General features: G+C 41.9%; 1 protein-coding gene across 2 annotated transcripts in view; it reads right to left on the reverse strand.

Moving 5' to 3' along the window:
- The window catches only part of FECH (ferrochelatase), a 32,851-nt gene extending 8,042 nt beyond the window's left edge, over nt 1-24,809 (reverse strand). The window contains exons 1-8 of one of the 2 annotated variants that reach the window (XM_060690727.2): nt 24,441-24,809; nt 22,042-22,147; nt 19,481-19,600; nt 16,777-16,925; nt 7,964-8,098; nt 7,281-7,387; nt 6,050-6,148; nt 1,610-1,717 (exon numbers count right to left, since the gene is read on the reverse strand). In XM_060690727.2, the coding sequence (XP_060546710.2) occupies nt 1,610-1,717; nt 6,050-6,148; nt 7,281-7,387; nt 7,964-8,098; nt 16,777-16,925; nt 19,481-19,600; nt 22,042-22,147; nt 24,441-24,483 (867 nt within the window). In that variant the 5' untranslated portion in view covers nt 24,484-24,809. Of the gene's footprint in view, nt 1-1,609; nt 1,718-6,049; nt 6,149-7,280; nt 7,388-7,963; nt 8,099-16,776; nt 16,926-19,480; nt 19,601-22,041; nt 22,148-24,436 lie in introns of both variants that reach the window. The other variant, XM_060690728.2, reaches the window with a different exon arrangement.
- Between the last annotated feature and the right edge of the window lie 736 nt (nt 24,810-25,545).

The raw sequence follows: 25,545 nt of genomic DNA on the forward strand, positions 1-25,545 counted from the left end.
ACTTACGAGAGAAAATCCAGACTCCATTATGATCGTATATCGAGGATTATCTCATAACACAAAAGTTTGACACAGGAGAATATGCTTTATAAGAAAGAGAGATCCCAAATAATGAAAAAGCAAAGATTTGTATAGAAGTTGAGGGCTACACAGCTGAAAATCCTAGAGATCTGATTTGCTGGCCATGGGGAAGCTACACAGTGTAGAAGAGCTGGCAGAGTGGGGGGGAGGGAGTTAAAAATGTCATCAGAGTGGAGTGGAGTGGAGTGGAGTGGAGTGGAGTGGAGTGGAATGGAATGGAATGGAATGGAATGGAATAGAATAGAATAGAATAGAATAGAATAGAATAGAATAGAATAGAATAGAATAGAATAGAATAGAATAGAATAGAATAGAATAGAATAGAATAGAATAGAATAGTTGGAAGGGACCTTGGTAGTCTTCTAGTCCAACCTTCCTCAAGACCGGGATGGGGAGGGAAGATGAAGTCTCCATTTTGTTAGATTTTTCTCAACTACAAAGGAACCTTCTTCAAGTCAAGCTCAATTCCTGACAATTTAATGGGCACGTCCCTAGAGTTTTCTTGGGATTTTTCAACCGCATTTTTTTCTAGGAAACATTTGTGAACTAGCCTCCAGTTTTGGAATTCTCCACTAAGACTCTCCCATCCAATTATTACTTGACACCGCTTAGTTTGGAGCCCAGACAAGGGCACTCCGGGGCCTACTAAGATAGAGTCAACTTTGTGGACACGTTCTTGCAGTTTCTTGATAGCAAAAGATAAATAGTGTCCTTTCATTCTTCTATGATATTTTTAAATTTCCTAGTCTAGCCTGCAACCCTAGTATTTCCTCGGTAATCTCTTATACAAGTACTTAACCGGCCATCACCATCCTTAACTTCTTCTGTGCCCAACAGCTGAAACAGAAGCTTATCATATTTGACTGATGTATAATATCAGAACATGGAGAAATTTTCTGACAGTGAGAACAATCAACCAGTGGAACAGAAGTTGCCTTTGGGAGCTTCATCACTTGAGACTTTCAAGAAGAGATTGGACTGCCATTTGTCAGAAATGATGTAGGGTCTCCTGCTTGGGCGGGGAGGACTAGATGACCTACAACTGTAATGGCGAACCTATGGCACGTCTGCCACACGTGGCACGCAGTGCTCTCTCTGTGGGCACGTTAGCCGTCGCCCCAGTTCAGCTCTGCCGCGCATGCTCGCATGCCTCCTGCTGGCCGGCTGGTCGTTGAGTCTCTGCCTCATATGCATGGGGGTGGGATGCGTGCAGGGGGGCCATGCCCGCATGCACCGGGGGGGGCATACATAGGGATAGGGCGCATGCATTGGGATGGAGCACATGCGCAGGGACCGCACACGCATTGCATTTTGGGGATTCGCGCGCACGTGCGCTTTGGGCACTCTGTCTGGAAAAGGTTAGCCATCACTGGCCTACAAGGTCCCTTCCAACTTTGTTAATCTGTTTAATCTGAACATACTTTATAACAATTGGCAGATGAAGCTAAAGCCAGACTCAGACTGAATAAGCCCCAAACAAATTCAATGATGGGGAAGCATTTTACCAGAGTTCCCTGGGATGACCTACCTTGGACTGCCACACAAGCCTATATGGATTACAATGGCCAAGTTTCTCCATCACCTTTTGAACAGTAGCTCCCACTTCTTGTGGATATGGGTCACCACGATTAACTACCTGCAGCACAAGAAACAAGAAAGAAGACAAGCAAATTTTCTGAAAGAAGAAAAGCACTTATTCAATTAAAGTGAAGACCTTAAATGATTTTCTAGTCTTGAGCCGCCAAAGTCCCTTAAGCTTTATGATTTTCACATGTGTAAAAAGTTAATATTCATTTCTTTTTTTATTTGTTTTATTATATAAAATACAAAGAAAAATAAAATAGGAAATTAAGGGAAGGAAAAGGAGTGGGGAAAGGGGTGTGTGAGATACAAGGGGGAAAAAGAAAAGAAAAGAAATGAAAAGAAAAGAAAAGAAAAGAAAAGAAAAGAAAAGAAAAGAAGGCATTGACTTCCGACTCTTCTTAGCACGTTCCAACCTCAACTTTTTGCTTTTACACATTAATATATAACTAGCCATTTCTATAACGACAAATCTTTCTGATCAACAAAACCAATTTTTCATTTTTTTTCCCATCACAAGCACAAAATCCAGACGTGGTAGCCAAATGAGAATATATTTTCCTCTTTGAATAAAATAATCAATTTAACCATTCCTGCTTTATCTTCCTTGCTATGGAAATAGTATGTATTTCTATTTGCACCTAATAATCTTCCTTGAACTGTCACCATTTATATTAACAAGATTCATTGTATTCTTTCAATTTCTTTGACCTTACTGTGGAAGGAAAAAAACCCTTTTTTTCCACCCTTTTTAAAAAAATGCTAAACTTTTTAAAAAACTTTTTTTTAAAGTCGAAACTTTCTAATGTTTAAAAGTAATAGCAATAGCACTTAGACTTATATACCACTTCACAGTGCTTTTACAGCCCCTCTCTAAGCAGTTTACACAGTCAGCATATTGCCCCCAACAATTTTGGGTCTTCATTTTACCCACCTCAGAAGGATAGAAGGCTGAGTCAACCTTGAGCCTGGTGAGACTTGAACTGCCAAATTGCAGGCAGCCGGCAGTCAGTAAAAAAAGCCTGCAGTACTATATTCTAACCACCGCACAACCATGGCTCTAAGTTAACTTTAAAACCAGGAAGTAACCATGCTACAGAAATCTAATCCAGAATTTAGGTGATTGAGAAGAAGCAGAAAAGAACCCTCTGCTTCCCATGTTACATTGGAACATTTCAAACTTGATTTTAGAGACCCATGCTCCACTGAACTTCACCACTTTCGTGGCACAGGTAGGATCAAACTAAAAATATTTCAGGGACGCTCAACTATCCACTGAAGCATACATCTAGCCCTCAAAATCGAGACCAGAATTTCCGTTGCTAAGCAAAACAATTGTTAAATGAATCACGCCCGATTTTATAACCTTTTGCCATGGTTGTTAAGCAAAGCACTGCCATTGTTAAGTGACTCATTCAGTTGTTAAAAGAATCCAGCCTTCCCCATTGATTTTGCTTGTTGGAAACCAGCTGGGAAGGTTCTAAATCAGTGTTTCTCAACCTTGGTAGCTTGAAGATGGGTGGACTTCAACTCCCAGAATCCCCCAGCCAGCACTGCTGGCTGGGGGATTCTGGGAGTTGAAGTCCACCCATCTTCAAGCTACCAAGGTTGAGAAACACTGTTTTAAATGACGATCACATGACCCCAGGATGCTGCAGCCTGGTTGCCAAGCACCCACATTTGGATCAAGTGACCACTGGGATGCTATGTTGAACACTACCAGTAGATAAAGCAATCATCTCTAGCAAAGTGAAGTTGCATAACTGTCTGGTTAAAGATCTGTCTAACCAGACAGCTGCCTGTTTTGTTTTGTTTTGAAATGCTCATGCTTTTCCAAAGTCCATTAAAAACAGCTACAGTTTCTCCTAGCCGTGAAGCCACATTGATTAGGAAAGAAATATATTTATATATTTTCATTTTTAATATGCAGAATTGCTTTAAGTGGAGTCATTCTCCAGCAGCAGCAGCATTATTCGCGGTTCAGTTTTCAAACCTATTTTGGATCTATTGTGTTAGGAGTTGTTTCTGTTAACTGCCAAAGACCACTAGATGGCGCCAGGTTTCCAAAAATTGCAAAACGTGAGGCGCCAGGAGACCAGTTCAAGTTTTAATGCCATATTTCTTTCCATAAACGGAACATTATCAGTTCTGCTTTACTCTATTTTATTACGCTATTAAAACCGTTTGCCAATTACTTCCAGAAAAAAAAAAACCAGAATTAACATTTGGAGTTCATGTTCCCTCTTTTAAGTTACAAAAATTGACTCTAACCAAGAACACGGATTCAAGCACGAAGCATATTTTTTATAAGAAGGACATGAACAGCCTAACCAAATACCTGCAAATGAGTATCACTTATGTTAAATTTTCAGCACAGGGAAAAAAAAAGTTTCCTGCTTTAATTGTTTGCAGATTGTTTTCCAAAAAGAATTATTATTATCTGGAATTTCATTACATTATCCTCAGACCTGGCAATCATCCTAACAAACATGCACATTATATCAGTATATAACTTTAAGACACATGCTGTTCTCCTTCTCTGCTGAGTCCTGCTCTGTTCTTTCTCTGTTTCCCAAGAACTCTCTATTTGAGGACGGGTGTCACATCTCAACCAGGTTACCTCAGTGTAACACTGGGTGAAAAAAATGCACTCCATTCCTTGTTTCCTTCAGGGCTGACTTTTTGGCTGATGTAACCTATAGAGGAGGGACACGGTGGCTCAATGGCTAAGACACTGAGCTTGTCGATAGAAAAGTCGGCAGTTCAGCGGTTCGAATCCCTAAAGCCCCGTAACAGGGTGAGCTCCCGTTATTTGTCCTAGCTTTTGCAAACCTAGCAGTTCGAAAGCACGTAAAAAATGCAAGTAGAAAAATAGGGATCACCTTTGGTGAGAAGGTAATAGAGTTCTGTGCACCTTTGGCGATTAGTCATGCCGGCCACATGACCACAGAGACGTCTTCGGACAGCGCTGGCTCTTCAGCTTTGAAACGGAGATGAGCTCCGCCCCCTAGAATCAGGAATGAGTAGCACATATGTGCGAGGGGAACCTTTACCTAACCTATAGAGAAGGCACCTGATGTAAAAGGTGCCTTTTTTTCATCATTGGCTACTTAAGTGAAACTATGCTTGGCAATATTTACTATGAATAGAGGTCTGTCTGAGTCTGCTACCATAATGAAATACATACATACATACATACATACATACATACATACATACATACATACATTCATTCATTCATTCATTCATTCATTCATTCATTCATTCATTCATTCATTCACAAGAGCCCTGGTGGTGCAGCAGACTAAAGCACTGTTATTAACAGTTATTAACAGTTATTAACATCAGTTGCCTGCAATTACTGCAAGTTCAAATCTCACCAGGCTCAAGGTTCCATCCTTTCTAAGGTAGGTAAAATGAGGACCCGGATTGTGGGGGCAATAAGCTGACTTTGTATAAAATATACAAAAGTATGAAGGCTATTGCTTAACACATTGTAAGCCGCCCTGAGTCTCCGGAGAAGGGCGGCATATAAATCAAATTTTAAAAAAAAAATCATTCGGCATCCATCTTGTTTCAAAAGTCTCTGGAGATTCTCACTCATCCAACTCATGGTTTGTCCCAAATGTGCTTTTTCCAAAAAGGCAACTGGGCTTTCCTTTTAGAAGTTTTTTTCCTTGAAAACGTTTTGCTTCAAAATGTTTTCAAGGAAAAAAAAACCAAGAAAGTCCAATTGCTTTTTGGAAAAAGAACCCTGTGGGACAATCTCATTTCAAAGCGATTGAGGGCAGGTTACAACATAAAAACATCAAAATGATCAAAAAATAAATATTCCTAACCCATAATGAACCGTATGAGAGAAGCTAAGGAACTGCAGAATTCAGGTTTAAGTCGGAAGCAGAAAAATAAGGGATATGAAAGCTGTTAAGGAGACATCAGGAGAACATCAACATGATTTTTGTTAGATCTTTCTGTTTATTCCTATTTCTGCAGGTCTGTTTCCAGCCTGCCATCAAGAACAGGGCACCTAGAGGCATGTTTCATGTGCTTTTAGTTAATGTTCTTCAGGCTGAAAACTTTTGTTTTATCACTGAAATCTTGCAAGGTTTCCATCGTTTTCACATGAGATTATGAGACCTTTCTGAGGTCTACACACAACGATGCAAAAACATAGAACCAAGGTTGCTGAAATCATAAAAGATCCCAGAATCTCATGAGATTCTAACAATGTTGTGTGCGTGTGCGCTTTGCTATATTCTGTTATCCTGAACAGGGAAACTAATGAATGGATCAAGTACAAGGTAGATTTCTATTAGACAGACAGAAAATACTTTCATCTTTAAAGCAAAGATTTAACAGGGTCAAAAAATTGACTGTTGTTACTCACTGACATTGGTAGAGAATGGGCAGAGAAAAGGATCACCGCCTCTTTTCTCTTATCCGGTGGAAATAAGTCTAGTTCTTTCTTTATGTGGTCTGCAAAACACTGAAAAGCAAAAATAAGAAAATTAAGAATTTAAGAGCATTAAATACAGGTGGTCTTCGACTTCTGACGGTCACTTAGCAAATGTTTGAGATTACAATAAGTACAGTAATAAATACATTCCAAAGTTCCAACCGCTCCTCACCCCCCCCCCCGTGGTCATGTGACTGCATTTCAAGCACTCAGCAACTGGCCCACATTTATGGCCACTTGCAATGTCCTGTGGCAGTGTCACTTAACAATCACATGATTCGCACTTATGACTGCCATTGTTCTGCCCCAACTACGGACCCCAAAGAACGCAGCACACACAAAGTCCGTTCAAACCTTAGTTTACTAAATAAACCAGTCTTTTACAACAACGGCTGTTAATTAATTGCATTAACAGCCGCCAAGAATTCAAAGAATAATAACTGAAAGCTTACTATGGTTGGCAGAATGCCCAGAAGCAATTTGCAGGAAGCTGATAAGATAATCAAGACAAGACATGAAGGTATGTGAACTAAGTTGTTCCCTGCAAATTGCTTCAATCGGCGTTCCTCCTTAAATAGGCTAAGGGAGTGGCCAATTAGCCCCAAACCTTACTCTCGAGGAGATCTCCTCCTGAGGAGCCACTCCTGCCTTTTGGCAGCTCTGCGCGCCCATGCATCGAGAAGAGGCTCCTCCTCTTCTTCCTCTTCACCCATGGAAGCTTCTGGAGGTTTTGAAGGCCCTGGCTGAATCCCTGCCTCTGGCACCACATCTTCTCCAGCCTCCTCATTGTCCGACTCGAGTGCCAGTTGCACAGGCTGCTGGCGCAGCACTACACCAGCCCCCTCACTGTCTGAATCAGCTACTAGTTGCACAGGCCACATACGGGCCACAACAGCCATTAAAACTCTCTAAAAATCAGATCTGGTCATGTGGGTGCCTTGAACGCAATGACTTATGACTCAAATTCCAGTTCCAATTGTGGTCGTAAGTTGAGGACTACCCGTAAGGGCTCAGAGAAAACAAAGGGCATCCAGACAAGCCTATCAGTATAGAAACCCCTTCTGGGAGGAGCAGTGGGAGGAGAAGATATTGAGGAAGGCATGACAAGACTCTTTGAGAAATCTGAAATATCTTTCAATGCATAAAATATCTTTCTCAATACCTGAATGAGGAGAGGATGCGTTGGCCACCTGTCAATCGTACTCCACTTCATCTTTGGTTTTTCTCCTTTTTGGTGATAGTAGCGATATATTGCATTCAAACTGCTTCCTGAAGGATGCACAATAATGAACTCAGATAAAAGCCTAACCCAAGAGCAGATCATCTCTCCCCCTTCTTATAAGTCTTTCTTTCAAATCTCTTACCCCAAGTCCTCTGCAAATTATGCTGCAACCATTACCAAACCCGAGCCCCAACCAATAACTCACTAAAATGATGTTTTGAGGTGGGACAGAGATAAGAACTAAAGTGTAAGCCCTAAAATGGGCTACACACTTAAAGAATGAAACTGCTTCCAAGCTGTAAGAAAATGGAAAATGGAAAGTGTCTCATGACCACTATTTACAGTGTTTCTTAAACTTGGCAACCTTAAGACAGGTGGACTTCAACTCCCAGAATTCCGGGGAATTCTGGGAGTTGAAGTCCACCTGTCTTAAAGTTGCCAGGTTTGAGAATGCTGTCCTAATCTATCATCCCCAAAGTAGACAATGAATCCATTTCTGCCCTCTTTCTGGAGACATAATGATGTCCTCTTTGGCCTAAATTCTTAAGCTGTCCATCCCTGGCTTTTGACCCACCCCTCCTTTTGAAACTTAGCAAATGACCTTATTCTGCAAGCGAACTCACCTGTGGTGGAGCAGCTATACTGTGGATACTGCGTGAAAGCAATGGCTCTTTCAATACCATCTCTTTCCATCTCTTCGATCGCTTCTTCCGTCAGTGGATGGACGTAGCGAAAGCCGATATAATACTTGTGTGGAGCTGGAAGCAAAGGAGAACGAGTGGCTCTTTGCCAGTCTATGGAAACAAAGCTTTTTCTTGGAGGCATATCGACTAAGGCAATTTTCCTCAATCTACACCAGTGCTTCTCAATCTTGGCAACTTTGTTGACTTCAGAACTGAATAAGCTTCTTGGATGAGAAGCAAAATGTTTTCAAGGGGGAAAAAAAATCAAGTAAGTCCAATTGCCTTTTGAGAAAGCATCTTTGGGACCACCATTGATTGAGAACCTTTAGAGCAGGAGTGTCAAACTCAAGGCCGTGGGCCAGATCCGGCCCACGGGGTGCTTAGATCTGGCCGCCTTGGAAACAGCGAAGGACCGGCCCATGGTGCTTCTGCCAGTGAAAACGGAGCTCACGAGAGCCACACACAGCTCTCCCACAGCTTTCACTGGCAGAGGGTTGCAGGAGGCCATCGCAGCCAAAAACGGAGCTCAGGAGCCTATTTTCGCTGGCAGAGTGCTCGGGCCACCACAGGTGCCCCCGACACGAGTGACGTCGAGGTGGCCACGGCCCCTCACCCCCACGCCCCGAGGTCAAACACAACCCTGATGCGGCCCTTAATGAAATCAAGTTTGACACCCCTGATCTAGAGACATTTCACCCATACTGAAAGAAAATTCCAAGGATGCTATCTGGGTCTTCAAAGACTTTGAACCAAAACTGCTTTATGTCTATGGAGATTCTCAGTCATCCAGGACATAGTTGTCTCAAAGGTGTTTTTTTTTTTTCTCCAAAAAGCAATTGGACTGGGCTTTTTTTTTTCTTAAGGAGAAAAACAGCTCTCAGCGTCCTCAACTCCAAGTGACCTCAACTGGCTCTGAGAGAGAATTAACGACCTGATGACTGCAAAGAAACACAATTTTTATGCACACCGAAACCCATCCTCCTGTCAGAGTCTATATTTCCATCCACCCCACCATCCAGTCTCAATGGTCTCTATTTATCTTCCCATTCCCCCCTACCATCGCAACTGATGAAGCTTCTTAGCTGAGAAGCAAAACGTCTTCTTTCTCAAGGAAGAAACAGTCTGGTTGCTTTTAGGGGAGAAAAAAAAAGCAACTTTGAGACAAAACTGCTTTAGCATCGGCCCTTTTCAAAACAGATCCACCCCCCCGCAACTTCCTGTCAGGTAGAACTGGCAGGAAATGGATCCAGCATTAACAATTAGGAGGATTTGCTAGAAAGCTTCTCAGGTCCTGCTGTCAATATTGAGGTTGATAAAGCTGTTTGATCTGGTTTAAGGTAATTTATGGGCTAAAGGACTGTCCGAGCTTTCTCTTTTGCAAAAAAATAAAAATAGGTTTGGTTTCATTCTTTCTAGACCAGGTGTGTCAAAGTCAAGGCCTGAGGGCTGAATCCGGCATGCAGGATGCTTAGATCTGGCCCACAGGGCTGCCCTGGAAATAGCGAAGGACCAGCCTGTGGTGCCTCTGTCAGTAAAGATGGAGCACGGGAGGGAAGCACAGAGTCCTCCCAGGCTCTATTTTCAGCTGGGACAGCCTCCTGCAGCCCTCTGCAAGCAAAAACAGAGCTCTGGGAGGCCGTCGCGGCCAAAAACAGAGTCCCGGCGGGCTGCATGCAGCCTCCCCAGGCTCCGTTTTTGCTGGCAGAGGACTGTAGGAGGCTGTCGTGGCAGAAAACGGAGCCTCAACGAGTGATGTCAAGCTGGCCATGCCCCCCTCCCCCAGCCCCCCAAAGTCAAACACAATCCTGATGCGGCCCTCAATAAAATTGAGTTTGACGCCTCTGTTCTAGACAGTGTTTCTCAGCCATTCTAAAATGTGTGGACTTCAACTCTCAGAATTCCCCGATCAGCATGTGGCTTGGCAAATTCTGGGAGTTGAAGCCTGCAGATCTTAAAATTGCCAAGATTGAGAAACACTGCTCCAGAGGATTACACTAGAAAGTGCTGGAGAGATCTCAAAAGAGGATTAGAAAAGGACCTAGAGGAAAAGGCAAAGCCTATTATTTGCACATCGCATTTAACCCGTTTACTAAATTAAGGTATTTTCTGGATTTAAACAATACATTGAATTATCAACTAACCAATGGGCTGGATTACTGTAATATATAAAAGCCACAGAGCAGACAAAAACCCTACCTGAGTTAAAACTGAACAGATTTAGCTCATTTTGCAAATGCAGCTACTATATATATATATATATTTCAGCGATTAAAGCATAACATGCTACCAGCCACAATGGCTATACATCAGGGGTGTCAAACTCGATTTCATTGAGGGCTGCATCAGGGTTGTGTTTGACCACAGGGGGGCAGAGTGAGCGTGGCCAGGGTGGGCGTGGCCAGCTTGACGTCACTCATGTCAAGGGCGCCTGTGGTGGCCTGAGCATTTTGCCAGTGAAAAAGGGGTTCCCGAGCTCCATTTTCAGCCGCGATGGCCTCCTGCAGCCCTCTGCCAGCAAAAACGGGGCCTGAGGGGGCACATGCAGCCTCCCCGAGCTCCGTTTTCACTGGCAGAGGGCTGCAGGAGGTTGTCACAGCGGAAAACAGAGCCTGGGAGGGCCACACACGGCCCTTCCTAGCTATATTTTCACTGGCAGAGGCACTGCGGGCCTGTCCTTCACTGTTTCCAGGGCGGCTGGAAAACCAGAAAAAAACCCTGCTATACATGATACTGCTGTTGCAGTGCCTTTCCATACTATATGATGGAAGATACAAATAGGCAGACGCTATTTCCTACTATCTCATTTACGGCATTTCTAAGGGCATCTGGCTGGCCATTCCTGGAAATGGAAACCTGGAGAAATAGATGCATCATTCTCTAGAGAAGTATAAGACGAGCTACACCCTTTTAAAAAAAAGAGAGAGAGAGATAAAATGTTTCCAAGCTGTGAGAAAATGGACAATGCTGACCTGTTTCATGACCATTATTTACGGTATTCCTCAACCTCTGGCAACTTTAAGACATGTGGACTACAAGTCCCAGAATTTCCCAGCCAACACACTGGCTGGGGAATTCTGAGAGTTGAAGTCCACACTTCTGAAAGTTGTCAAGGTTGAGAAACGTTGCTCTAGAAGCCAGGAAGTCAATTACTGGAGGTGATAAAAACTCTAATTCCAGAAGAGAAAGTGTGCAGCCCGTTTTCCACAGGAGGAAGAGATAAGAAATGGACACTGGAGATAGCCTAATCAGAATTAAACCTTTCAGCGCTCAGCTCTCCTACTGAAATCAATGGGCTTTAACTGCTAGAAGCTGTTGTAAGTCAATCCTGATTTCAGGTGACTGCCTGGACTAATACCTTTAGTTTTGTTGACAAGTTTTTTTTTTTTTCCAGAAGGGGTTTGCCATTGCTTGCTTCCTAGGTCTAAGAGTGAGTGACCAGCATAAGGTAACCCAGCTGGCTTTGTCCCTAAAACAGGACTAGAACTCACGGTCTCCCAGTTTCTAACCTAATGCCTTAATCACTAAATCAAATTCATCCATCCATCCAGCCATGTATGTAAAATTTTACCTAGGATTGGATGGGAAATCACCAAGAAATCCTAGGTCCGTGATGGCGAACCTATGGCATGTGTGCCACAGGTGGCACACAGAGCCATATTAGTGGGCATGCCAGCTTGGCTCTGGGGCGCATGCGCGTGCCGGGCAGCTGATTTTCGGGCCTTCTGGGCCCACCAGAAGTAGGGAAACAGGCTGTTTCCTGCCTCTGGAGGGCCTGGAGGGGGGGTGGGGAAGGCCCGTTTTTCTTTCTTACTTGGCTCCAGATCCTCTCTGTGTATCTGGGAAGGGCGAAAACAGCCTTTCCCACCCCCTTGGAGGCCCTACGGAGGCTGAAAGGGCCCATTTCCCAACTCCTGGTGGGACAGGAAGTGACGTTTTTTCCTGTCCCCAGCCTCCAGAGACTCCTAGAGAGGCTCCTAGACACTCCTAGAGAGGCTCCTAAAGACTCCTAGAGAGGTTCTGGAGGCTGGGGACAGCAAAAAATGTCACTTCCTGTGCCACCAAGAGTTGGGAAATGGGCCCTTTCAGCCTCCGTAGGGTCTCCAAGGGAGTGGGAAAGGCTGTTTTCGCCCTTCCCAGATACAAAGAGAGGATCTGGAACCAGGTAAGAAAGAAAAATGGGCCTACCAGGCCATCATGTGCCAGGAGCGGGGGGGAGGGGGTTGCGCACGCATGCGCATGGGCACATGCGCGCGCGACCCTCCCTTGCCCCCCCCCTCCTGGCACGCGATGGCAAAAAGGTTAGCCATCCCTGTCCTAGATCATGGGCTAAACTGGGATTTTTTTTTAAAGAAAAATTATAAAGTCAATGCAAGCCACTTCCAAATGGTTTCCAAGAAAACTACAATGTGTCTCTAAAGTCACCAACCGTTAAACTCAACTTGAGTGAATATTTACTTTTTTAAAATCCTTGGTACAACTGCAACACAGAACTCTAACTCCTCCATTCCAACCTTTTCCTCCACAAGGAAAAATGGTGGAATTATGCATTTCATCCAGGTGAAAAATATAATATTGCAACAGCTTCTAACAATAATAAAATTTCACTTCTTTTAAAAAAAAAAAAAATCAGGGCAACCCCACAGCTCAACCAAGAACATCACAAACTCTGCCTTGATCTAAGCAGTAATTTCTCCTCGCTGTCCTGAAAATTTCTCCTGCAAAGACATTAGCATGCTTGCCGTGGTGTATAATTTAGAAGAAGAAAAAAATTCCGTGACATAATCAGAGTCCGCGTTAAGATGCAAGAGACGTTCAAACAGATAAAAGTCAGGGCGGCTTTCAGTTGGGAAACCACACTGTGAAGTAAGAAGGAGTGAGAAGGTCTGACAAGCGCAGATAATACTTCCTAAACCATTAACTTGCTGCTCTGAAGTCCCAACCCTTTAACTGCCTAATTTGATGAAAAAGTGTCTGGCTTGGATGTTGAAGAATGGAGAGTCCTTGGTGCTCCCTGAGCTTGGTTGTTTAAGGATGCTAGGAAAATGTTCCTGGTGTCCTTTCAGTTTCCCAGCCTGCATCCCAAAATTAGAATTGCCCACTAAGTCCACACTTACAACTCACACTCACATTCATCGTCCCTTGCTTGATGTTGCAGCAAAGGAACAACATGGCACAACCTGAGTCCAAGTTACATGGAACAATGTGAGTCCACGTTACTCAAGGAACTGTCTCACCCTAATGAGGTAGGCCTCACTTGCACTGGCAGAAAAAGTATGCTGAGGTCCCGTCGGCTAGGGAATCTGAGCTGGTGGGGTTCGGGAAAAAGGCCTTTTCTGCCATGGCTCCTGAACTCTGGAACATCATACCCCTTCAAGGTGAGATTCACTCCCCACTTAGCCTTCTGAAGTCTAGCTCTGCCAATTGGCCTAGGGACCGGATTGTGTGTGTGTGTGTGTGTGTGTGCGCGCGTGCGCACCATTCTGGAGGTGTTTATTGGATTAAATGGAAGATCCCACTTCCATCTGTTGTATACTGCCATTTTAGCTCATTCTTAATCTAATGTTATAGTTACTGTTTTAATCTTTCGTAATGCTGCTTTTAATAAATTATAAACCACCCAGAGTCATCTGACTGCATTGGATGGCATATAAATTTAATAAATAAAATAATAAATGAACTCAATTATGGCATTGAGTTACACAGTCAGTCAGATTATTATTGACCACATCTATACGGCTGCCCCTCTCACAAGAAATTACTCTGAGCAGCATACAACAAGCAATAAGCACCATAAATATGTAAAAATGTTCATTATGAAAATATAAAAAGTCATTATAAAAAAAAGGGAAAATTGTATTAATAAAAAATTAATACATACAAACCAGAAGTGGTATTCACTTACCTTCACTACTGGTTCACAAATATGAACGCATGTGCTTCGTACATTCGCTTGCGCCACCTCTGCGCACGCGCAGTGCCTTCCACGCATGCACATAACATCAAAAACGAGACATGATGACATCTGAGCGGGTGGGCAGAGCCTCCCGCAGCCACCGCTATCAGTTCGCGCAAACCAGCTGAATACCACTACTGATACAAACCCAGACAGAATTAAAAAAAAAAAAATCAATGACAATGAAGCCATTGTCTTCATTGTTTAAGAACAGCTCTGGCTCTCTGTCTCCTTGCACAGGCACTGAGAGGGCTGAAAGAAAAATATTCATGTACTCCCATATACTCCTCATCTTACAACCATTCAACCGTTCAAAGCTACAACGACTCTGAAAAAAGCGAGTTACGACTGCCACATGACCCTATTTGTCTGGATGCTTACAGTTGTTCAAATGATGATCTTAGCCGAACAACCACTTACTAACCTATGAAATCTATTTCAGCATGTGGAAGGGTGATGGAACCATTTGATAGAGGGACTTTGCAGGTTAAACTTTCCCAACCATGGGAAGATAGAGCCAATTCTTCCTCTATCAACAGCATTGACCAGATGGATTACACCACACACACACAGTCTTCATGTCTAAATGAGCTGTCATTTGTCATTTCCAAAACTGGTATTGGCTACTTGTACAGAGTGACTTGGAGCTGTTCCTTCTTATCAACTGGTCCATATTCAAGGGAGGAACGGACTAGCTGTTGGGTGTAACCAATGACACTCTCTTTGTTTAACTATACAGGGTGTGTGTATGTTTGTGTGTGTAAACTACAGCCAAATGGGAACCTTGTTAATCACGCAGAGGCATATGCAGACATCAACATTCCTAATGAGAACACCTCACATTTCATTGATTAGGGGACTGGAGGCTAAAACATATGAAGAATGGTTGCAGGAACTGGGTATGTCTAGTTTGATGAAAAGAAGGACTAGAGGAGACATGATAGCAGTGTTCTAATATCTCAGGGGCTGCCCCAAGGAAGAGGGAGTCAAGCTATTCTCCAAAGCACCTGAGGGCAGGACAAGAAGCAATGGGTGGAAACTAATCAAGGAGAGAAGCAATTTAGAACTAAGGAGAAATTTCCTGACAGTTAGAACAATTAATCAGTGGAACAACTTGCCTCCAGATGTTGTGAATGCTCCAACACTGGAAGTTTTTAAGAAGATGTTGGATAACCATTTGTCTGAAGTGGTGTAGGGTTTCCTGCCTGGGCAGAGGGTTGGACTAGAAGACCTCCAAGGTCCCTTCCATCTCTGCTATTCTATTCTATTCTATTCTATTCTATTCTATTCTATTCTATTCTATTCTATTCTATTCTATTCTATTCTATTCTATTCTATTCTATTCCATTCCATTCCATTCTATTCTTTAAGAAGAGATGTCTTAAACCTGTCTTTTTCAGAAAATATTCTGAGGGAAATACTTGGGATATTTTTTTTTCTTAATCACACTTTCCTAAGGAAAGCTGTCCTGCCAGATCTTACATAGTTCTTCTCACTGCACCTACACTTGGAGCATCCTGGGGTGTGTGAAGTAATCACTAAGTCACCAACAGAGTTCTCATTGGCACAGGTGAGAGGAAAGAAGTAAAAGTTCTGATGCTTGACCTCTTTACAAATAGCGTGAACATGTTCTTCCTTCTGGACAAATTAAACATTTTATTTCCCTGTCCACATATTGGTTGGATTATTCTGAAGGATCGCATAACTCTAAGAACATACAATGATTACTACAGATCTCTTATGAAGGATATTGAGCAGGGAAGGGGAAGGATGGTATTTACTAACTAAAAATCATTTTACACTAAATCTAAGTTGAGCAAGGTTTTCGTGAAGCCACACTGACAGTGTTTTAGCAAGCAGCTGTTGCTGCTGGAAAACTAAATTAGGAATTTGTCAGCCATGTCTTTGCAGGGCACAGAACTATGAAAGCAGTAAGCCTTACTTATTTGGGGCATGTATCATGGAGTTTGTGATACAAGTGTGATGCTTTCATTAAAATGACAAAAACACTCAGAGGCCTCAGGGAACTTGTAATCATTGTACAAATTTAACTAACTAGTTTAGATGATCTCAAGAAAATGCTAGAAACTCTGTATTACAAGAGTAAACACTGGCATACCTTTTAAAATACTCTGAAAATCTCCCCCTCTTTTTTGGTTGTTATACTGTATGTAAATTGCTTCAGGAGGTAGGTAGGTAGATAGATGGATGGATGGATAGATAGATAGATAGATAGATAGATAGATAGATAGATAGATAGATAGATAGATAGATAGATAGATAGATAGATAGATAGATAGATAGATAGATAGATAGATAGATAGATAGATAGATAGATACATAGATACATAGATACATAGATACATAGATACATAGATAGATACATAGATGGATGGATGGATGGATGGTAGACAGACAAACAGACAGACAATAAAATAACCTTCACTGGAGCAAAGATAAAGCCACACTTGAGTTTGATTGTGTGGCTCTAACAAGATTGCTCGGGTTACATGAAGAAAATGTGAGAAAATGTGACTTGCTCTTCTAGGTAAGAGCTCCCATATGAGAAGATAAGAGATCTCCCAAATCCAATTTAACTGTAAATAAATCAATAAATAATTTCAAGGCTAGGGACTAAACCTTCCAATTCAACTCCAACCTAATTTAATTTTAAAAGCAACTCTGCATTATTACACTTCACTGAAACCCGTCAGTAAGGGTATCCAACTGCTATTCAGATTTCTGAACATGTTTTCCCACAGCAGCAGCTTCAACAAGAAAAAATAAAAAGCTGAAATACCAGACTCCGGAGACATTTCATTCAGCAACTTCACCATGCCTTCCCCTTGGGTCTCAGTCCATTTCTTAATAGGTGATCCACCCCCGATCCGCCTGTATTGCTCTTGGATTTTTGGAGTACGTCGCTTTGCAATAAAAGGTCCTAATTTACTGAAATACATAAAATAGATACGGTTAATAACCATACATTTTACCTTCTTCCCCCTTGATGGGTTAAAAATAAACTTTAATGCTGAACATACAGACACACTTAGAGTGCTAATATAGTGCTACTATGCTACAGCTGAGTTCTGTCCAAAAAAGTCTCTGAAGAATCACTTTAAATGTAAGTCCATTTGCATATTATAATAATTATTTCTTGTGACAATATCTTTAGCACCATCAATAACATCTGCCTATCTCAGGTCCTTGGGAAGGACTGGATAGTTGAATAAAAATGCCACATCCAATCTAAACATCTGGCTGACCAACTGCAACCAACCATAATAATAGGACTTCCTCAGTATCTGGAAATATTGAATTTATTAGACCTGAACACTCTAATATTTTTTTATAAAAATACCCTGCTTGGAACTGCCCATATTCTTAGATGGTCTCTTAATATTTCTTAGGTTTTTGGTTAGGATTTGACTCATTAAGTCTCGACCAGTTCTTAGAGTGCCAATCTAACTGTACATTACCCATACAAAATTAGGTTATTAGGTTAAAGGTAAAGGTTCCCTTGCACATATGTGCTAGTCGTTTCTGGCTCTAGGGGGTGGTGCTCATCTCTGTTTCTAAGCCGAAGACACTGTCCGAAGACAACTCTGTGGTCATGTGGCCGGCATGACTAAACACCAAAGGTGCACGGAGCACTGCTACCTTCCCACCAAAGTGGTCCCTATTTTTCTACTTGCATTTTTTACGTGCTTTCGAACTGCTAGGTTTGCAGAAGCTGGGACAAGTAACGGGAGCTCACTCCGTTATGCGGCGCTAGGGATTCGAACCGCTGAACTGCCGACCTTCTGATCAACAAGCTCAGCATCTTAGCCACTGAACCACCACGTCCCTTTTATTATTAGGTTATAGCAGGTTAAAACTATCGTGGGATTTCTGAATTCAAACTGACAGAGTCTTGACTCATAACACACCAGATTTAAGTATGGCTGAAAAAAAAAGTGTGGATAATTGATATAGCGATTCCAGGAAATAGAAGAATAGAGGAGAAAAATTGGAGATTTCCAAGTATCAAGACCTGAAAATTGAAACCAAAAGATTAAAGCATGAACTGGCCGTGATGTTCCCATTGTTCTATACCAAAAAATCTTGGACAGCACTTAGAAAATCTATGCATTGTGCATTCCATCTGTCAATTACCGAAGGCCACAACTGCTTGGATCTTCACATATACTATACCCGTGATGGCGAACCTATGGCATGCATGCCACAGGTGGCACGCAGAGCCATATCTGTGGGCACATGAATGTTGCCCTAGCTCAGCTCCAGCACGCATGCGTGCTCCGGCCAGCTGATTTTCGGGCATTTCAGGCCCACCGGAAGTTGGGAAACAGGCCTCCCCAGGCTCCTAGAACGCCTCTGGAGCCTGGGGAAGGCAAAAAATGGGCCTTTCGGGCTCACCATGCCATCGAGTGCCAAAACCAGAGGGGAGCACCGGGGAGTCATGCATGTATTCATCGGGGGCGGGGCACATTGAATTATGGGTGTGGGCACGTGCACACTCAACCCCTCCACGCTCCTCCCCGGTTTTGGCATGCAGCGGCAAAAAGGTTAGCCATCACTGTACTATACTATACCAATACACTACAAAATCTTAGGTTCTTAGGAAGGTTCTTTGTGTATAAAGGTCAATACCATCTAAAAAAGCTGTCAGCTGTGACATCACGTGTTTATGTCTATAATAATAATAATAGACAAAAAGACGAAATCCAGTCTAAGCATCCGACTGATAGTATGACCAACCATAATGATAATAGGATGTAGCAATTCCTGAATATTTTGCATCCTGCCTTTACCCAAAAGCTGTAGCTCTTTCATGTTGCAAGGGCTGACATAATCTGAAGAATGATTAATGGCTTTTATTACATTTTTTAAAAAAATTATTTTTATATGCCACCCTTCTCCAGAAGACTCAGGGCCCCACAAACCGGGTCCTCATTTTACCCACCTTAGAAAGGATGGAAGGCTGAGTCAACCTTGAGCCTGGTGAGAATTGAACTCGCAGTAATTGCAGGTAGCTGGATGTTAAATGCTGCCTTAGTAGGAGGCATTAGCCTCCTACGCCACTCAGGCTTAATGGGTAATGCGTGATTAAGAAACTGAAAGTAGGTAAGCACAAGTAGGTGCAACTGGATAAAGAAAAAACATGCACATGAGCACTCATCCATTTCTTTAGATATAAATGTATTCTCCCTTTTCCCTATAGTGCTCTCTGGATATTTTGCTAATCCCCAGGTAATGGCAAAGAATTCTGCAAGCCTCAAGGTGGAAAAACATGACCTACTAAATCATCCTGCTAGCTTAGCGGAATAGTTAAAATGCACTCTATGTGCATGAGAGGGCTTGGAAAAACCCATGAAGCTACAGAAATGCAAAGAAGGGTCTTTTAAAAAAACAAATTAATTATACTCATTTTGTGCAATTAAACACGTTCTTAAGCTTCTCTCTGAAGTTCATTAGGATAATCAGTAGCTGAAGGATTGTCTTACTTTTGCACCGGAAGTGTCATTAGATCTCTATCAAGAAAAAGCCTTTGCAGGAACCCATGGACATCTTCTAGGGTCTCTGGGCCCCCCATATTTAACATTAAGATCCCTGTTTTAGGTTTCCTGTGGAGAAAAAAAAAAGAGAGAATAAAATGCCTTTCATACACCATTTATAAATTTAAAATTATAATGTATAATTATCTATTAAAAATGGTCTTTTTATAATCTTATTGGGTATTTTTAACATTGATTTTGCTTGTTTTTACCGTTGTGAGCCGCCCTGAGTCCTTTCGAAGATAGGGCGGCATACAAGTTCAAATAATAAATAATAATAAATAAATAAATTACAAAATTATAATTTATAAATTAAAGTCAGATTTTACTTTTGATAACTGTAGTTAACTGTATCTAATTGTCTTCTTGCAGGACTTTTCCCCTAAAGGTCTTATTTACTTGTTTGCTTGTTTATTAAATTTAGATGCCACCATCTCATTATCAAGCAAATCTGGGCCACTTACATATCATAAAATAACACTATAAAACACAACTTTTTTTGTGGTCAACCAGTCAGGATGATGGCACCTAACTGGTACATCTTTTGTGGATAATCACGTAAGATTGTTTTTGTCTTTGGTTGTTTTCCTAGGTATCCCAGGGTAATTTTTTATTATCGCTGGGAGGAAAGTATTATGGCTGAATGGAGAAAGAGAACATACAACATAGAATCAGAGGGATGGAAGGGACCTTAGAGGTCTTCTAGTCCAACCGCCTGTTCGAGCAGAAGACCCCATACCATTCAGTTGGTCAGAGTTCTAAAGGATAAAATCTGGCACTTCCTATATCTGTCCATTTCACCTGTTCTTTCCAGGTACCTTAAGTCTATAACATGGACTCTCCTGGCTGAGGAAAAAACTCAGGTGTGAGACACATATGCAGGTCTCTATCCAATCAAAGCACAAAACTACTACACAGGTTTGTCCTGAACTTACAACCACATATGGGGTCAGAATTTCCATTGCTAAGCAAGGAGATTGGTCAGTGGGTCCCACCATGTTTTTACAATTTTTGCCATGGTTGTTAAGCAAATCACCACAGTTGTTAAGCGAATCCACCTTCCCCTATTGACTTTGCTTGTCAGAAGCTGGTTGGGAAGGTTGCAAAGGGTGATCATATGACCTCAAGAATGCTACAACTGTTGTAAATACATGTAGGTTGCCAAGTGCCAGAATTTTGATCACATGACTGTGGGGCTGCTGCATTAAGTGTGAGGGCTGGTTGTAAGTCATTGTTTTGTGTGTGTGCCACATAAATAGTTGTAAGTTGAGGACTACCTCCCCTTGACAATGTCTGCAACTTTTTAAAAAGTATTAGAAGTTTAATTTTCTCATCATCCACTTGTTCCCTTGCCTTTCAGGAAATGAACAGTCATAAACCTTTAACATAAAAAGTTAATGAAAAAAGAAAACAAATATTTTAATCTCATTTAGGGCATAAAGACAACAAAATAGTTATGAATGTGCAGCAATTAACACTCTTAAAGAGCCAAGTCCTGCTTTTCCCCCTAAGATTTTCATTCTGAAAACAGATACTTTTTTTAAAAAAAACAGAAATCCCAGTTTTACTACCAGTCCTGGGAAAATATCAATCCTTTGACCACTAACCTTACAGTATTTGTGTCTCACAAATTAAAAATATCATGAAAAGCTGATTCCAGGGAATAATTCTAAAAACAATAAAAAGTGAATTCTTTTAAATGACCTGTGTTAAATTTCTTCCAACCACACTGTTCTCTTTTAGCACAAACAGGCAAGTCTTCAAAATCTTTTGTCCTGAGTAAAAAGAAAATTGACTATAGCTTTATCCTGGGCATGCTGCAAATCCCCAAGACAAAAAACAAAAAATAAAAAGCCCAAGATATTCTTCTGCATCAAATCTCAAAGCAAGTAACAGGGTAATCTTACACTCAGAAGTTAATTCTTTGAATCTAAGTTCACTGGGACGTATTCTCAAATATGCTCCCAGCAAGAGATTAGAATAAAAAGCACATGGAGTATTTGATCTCTCTGAGCTTGTTTTCTGGCAAATGTTTCATTACCTAACTAGGTAACATCATCAGTGTAGGTGAAGGTAGAAACTACACCCCCATTAAAACCAGCACGGCAAGCCTCTGCATATAAACAGCCAGCAAACCCTCTTCTCACTGATAACATTACCTAGTTAGATAATGAAGTATCTGCAAGAAAACAACCAGGCTCAGGGAGCACCAAGGACTACACAGTTCAACCCTGATCTACAAGTATTCTCTTCTATTGGAATAGAAAGCATATTATTAAAAAAGTTTTGCAGCAAGTTTTCTCTGCATGAAGAATTCCAGCTACAGGAACTGCAGCTTTGAGACAAACCAAAACCTATAAATTAACGAATAGATTACCAAAAGGAGTAGATTTTCTTCCTCATTTACCAGTTTGCTCATTCTCAGTCAACTGTGGCTGCTTTAGCACCCCTTAAATGCCAGGTGAAAAGTACTATATGCCCATCCATTCAATTCCATTGGTGTGCCTTACCTCTTTTCAGGTTGAATCTGTGGCTTTGCTTTTTGTACAGCGGCTGTTGACTGCCATCTCCAATGCAACTGGACTCTTGTCTGATTCCAGCTATTCCTTTTTGCAACTAAAGGGAAGACAAGAGACCAAGCAATTTACTTCCTATAATTTTACTTCATGTTTTGAAAATATTTTGATCATCTAAAGCAGGGATCTCCAAACTTGGCAACTTTAAGACTTGTGGACTTCACTTCTGGGAGTTGAAGTCCACAAGTCTTATATATATATATATATATATATATATATATATATATATATATATATATATATATATATATATATATATATATATATATATATATATATATATATATATATATATATATATATATATATATATATTATTTTATAAACAAACAAACATACAATACATAAACATTCAGTGTATCATCTAGGTCAGTGTTTCTCAACCTTGGCCACTGGACGATGTGTGGACTTCAACTCCCAGAATTCCCTAGCCGGCTCTGCAGAGCCGGCTAGGGAATTCTGGGAGTTGAAGTCCACACATCGTCCAGTGGCCAAGGTTGAGAAACACTGATCTAGATGTTTCTATTGTGTCTTCATCTTCTTCTTACTCCACTGATCTTCAGCGTTTCTTTATTTTTCCCATTTCTTTATTATAACATTCTCCCCATACTTCATTTATTATAACATTTTCTTGTTTACTATTAATACATTTATCTATATCTCTTCCCTAACCAATTGTAAAATTGTCTCTATTCCGAATCCTCTCTTTCTTTAATTATCAAAGTCAGTCTATTCATTTCTGCACAATCTAATATTTTCTTAATTACTTCATCTTCTGAAGGGATTTTCTCTTACTTTCCAACTTTGCACAAATACTATCCTCGCTGCAGTTATTACATGTATAATCAAATATACCTTTTCTTTGCTAATTCTCTCTGGAAGGATAGCCAATAGGAACAGCTCAGGTTTTAAATCAGTATGTTGTTCAAGCATTTCTTCTAACCATGTCCACAAGTCTTAAAGTTGGCAAGTTTGGAGACCCCCTGCTCCAAAGCAACAATCTCCAACCTTCGCAACGTTAAGGTTGGAGATCATGTGGCTCAGCAGACTAAAAGCATTGTGATTAATACCAGCTGTCTGCAATTACTGTAAGTTTGAATCTCACCAGGCTCAAGGTTGACTCAGCCTTCCATCCTTTCTACGGTAGGTAAAATGAGGACCCAGTTTGTGGGGCCAATAAGCTGACTTTATATAAATATACAAAAGTATGAAGGCTATTGCTTAACGCTTTGTAAGCCGCCCTGAGTCTCTGGAGAAGGGCGGCATATAAATCAATTTTTTTTAAAAAAATACAAAAAAATAATAATAAAGACTTCAACTCCCAGAATTCCCCAGCCAGCCAGCATTGTATCCAACCTGCAGCATGGCTGGCTGGCTGAGGAATTCTGGGAGTTGAAGTCCATAAGTCTTAAAGTTGCCAAGTTTGGAGACCCCCTGCTCTAAAGCAACAGTCTCCAACCTTCGCAACGTTAAGACCTATAGACTTCAACTCCCAGAATTCCCCAGCCAGCCAACAGTGTATCCATCCTGCAGCATGGCTGGCTGAGGAATTCTGGGAGTTGAAGTCCGTAAGGCTTAAAGTTGCCAAGTTTGGGAGATCCCTTATGCAACCTGCGGCCAAGTGAGGTAACAAAATCCTGCCTGGGGTGGCGGGGGGGGGGGTGTGAGTGGACAAGCATTGGGACCTTGCTTAGTCCCTTTCCCATGGCGAGGTTACCCTCTCGCCTCGAGCCACCCTGCGTGGCTTTCATGGCTTGCCAAACCCCAAACACATTAGCGCGATTTCTGGCTGGATGCAACGCGGGAGAAATCCCAAGGACCCTCCAGAGCAGGGGTCTCCAACCTTGGCCATTTTAAGACTTGTGGACTTCAACTCCCAGAGTCCCCTCAGCCAACTTTGCTGCAGGATGGATAGTGCTGGCTGGCTGGGGAATTCTGGGAGTTGAAGTCCACAAGTCTTAAAATGGCCAAGGTTGGAGACCCCTGCTCCAAAGCTCGAGCGCCTTTTGATGCCAGAAAAAGCCAGCGGGATCGATGCCTCTGTGCCCCCAGCAGTTTAGGTAACAGCGGCCCGGCTGGGTGCAAACACCACCCAGCCACACCCCATAGCTTTTCCCCTACAGAAAATCGACCACTCCCCCAAATAAAACTATGCCCAAGCTCCCCCATAGCCCCTGCAAGAGGCAAGGCAAGCGCTCCAGCATTCAACCGAGGCACCCTGCATTCCGCCTTCCCCAATCTTAAACTGCGGATCTGGAAAATCCTGCAAGAATTTTTTTTCCCCCCTTTGAAATAAATAAAAAACAAGCAAACAAGGCAATTGACATACTTACATGGATGCAAGGCTCGACTCGCAGCTCGGAAGGCAGCAGCCATACTTGTGTAAGCTCAATAGATTCCCCTCCTGTACGGCAGCCGCAAGGCACAGCAAGTCTTTCCAAAGGGAACCGGATTGCTCTTGTTGCATCCCTTCTCCCAAGTCTCTTAGGCTCTGCCAGGCATGTTAGTTCCCTTCGGCAAACCAGCGGAGGGGGCGGAGCCTTCAGGAAGACAAGGCAGCCCCTCCCTCCTCCCCCGCCCCCTCTCTCTCTCTCTCTCGGTGGTTGCCGGAAGACAAAAAAGAGGGCGGAGTCAGGGGGCAAAGCGGTGAATCAATGAGCGGTCCGAGTGACTCAGCGCTTCGGGTTCGCATGGAACTAGCTGAGGGGAGCTACGGCTGATGATGTAGCTGAGCCTCTCAACAAGCGCGGGCGGGGGTGGGTGGGAGACGAAGTACTTTGGTACGAGGATGAGAGACCACTAGGAAATCCATCGCTTGAATTAGGTAGACAAAAGCACTCAGTAAAAATCCAAATGGCCATTTTAATTTAATTAATTTAATTAATCATATTTCTATGCCGCCCAACTCCCAAGGGACTCTTACCACTTACCACTTAAGAGTGGTAAAGAGATACAGAAGTTTCAAAAATCCTGCTAGGTGGCTGGTATCGAACTTTTCAGCTTGACAACTCTGAGTGCAGAACTTTCATTGTCCAGTAATCATTACAAGTGGAGTCCCAAAGGTGTTTTTTTCAAGAGGCAGCTGGACTTTCTGCTTTTTCTTTGAAGACGTTTTGCTTCTCGTCTTCTTGGATGAGAAGTGAAAGAAAAAACAGTGGTGCAAGGGTTGAGGGAAGGTTTTTACAATATTTTTTATAGATATTAAATAGCGAAGATGGTATTTGATTATACGTAGTGGATTTGTAGAGAATAAGATGAATAAGTTTATGCAAAGTTATTAAGTAAGGAATGTTTCCAGGAAGAATCAATATAAGTTTATGGGGTAAAAAGTAAAAATAAGGTTTTTACAATATATTTTATTTGAGATTGGTTAAAATATTGTGTTAAGGTGTTAATATATGTAAGGGTTGGAGATGTGATGGTTAATTGTAACTGGGC

This window comes from Pantherophis guttatus, chromosome 2 (assembly GCF_059756535.1).
Source record: "Pantherophis guttatus breed Tessera chromosome 2, ASM5975653v1, whole genome shotgun sequence".
Taxonomy (NCBI): Eukaryota; Metazoa; Chordata; class Lepidosauria; order Squamata; family Colubridae; genus Pantherophis; species Pantherophis guttatus.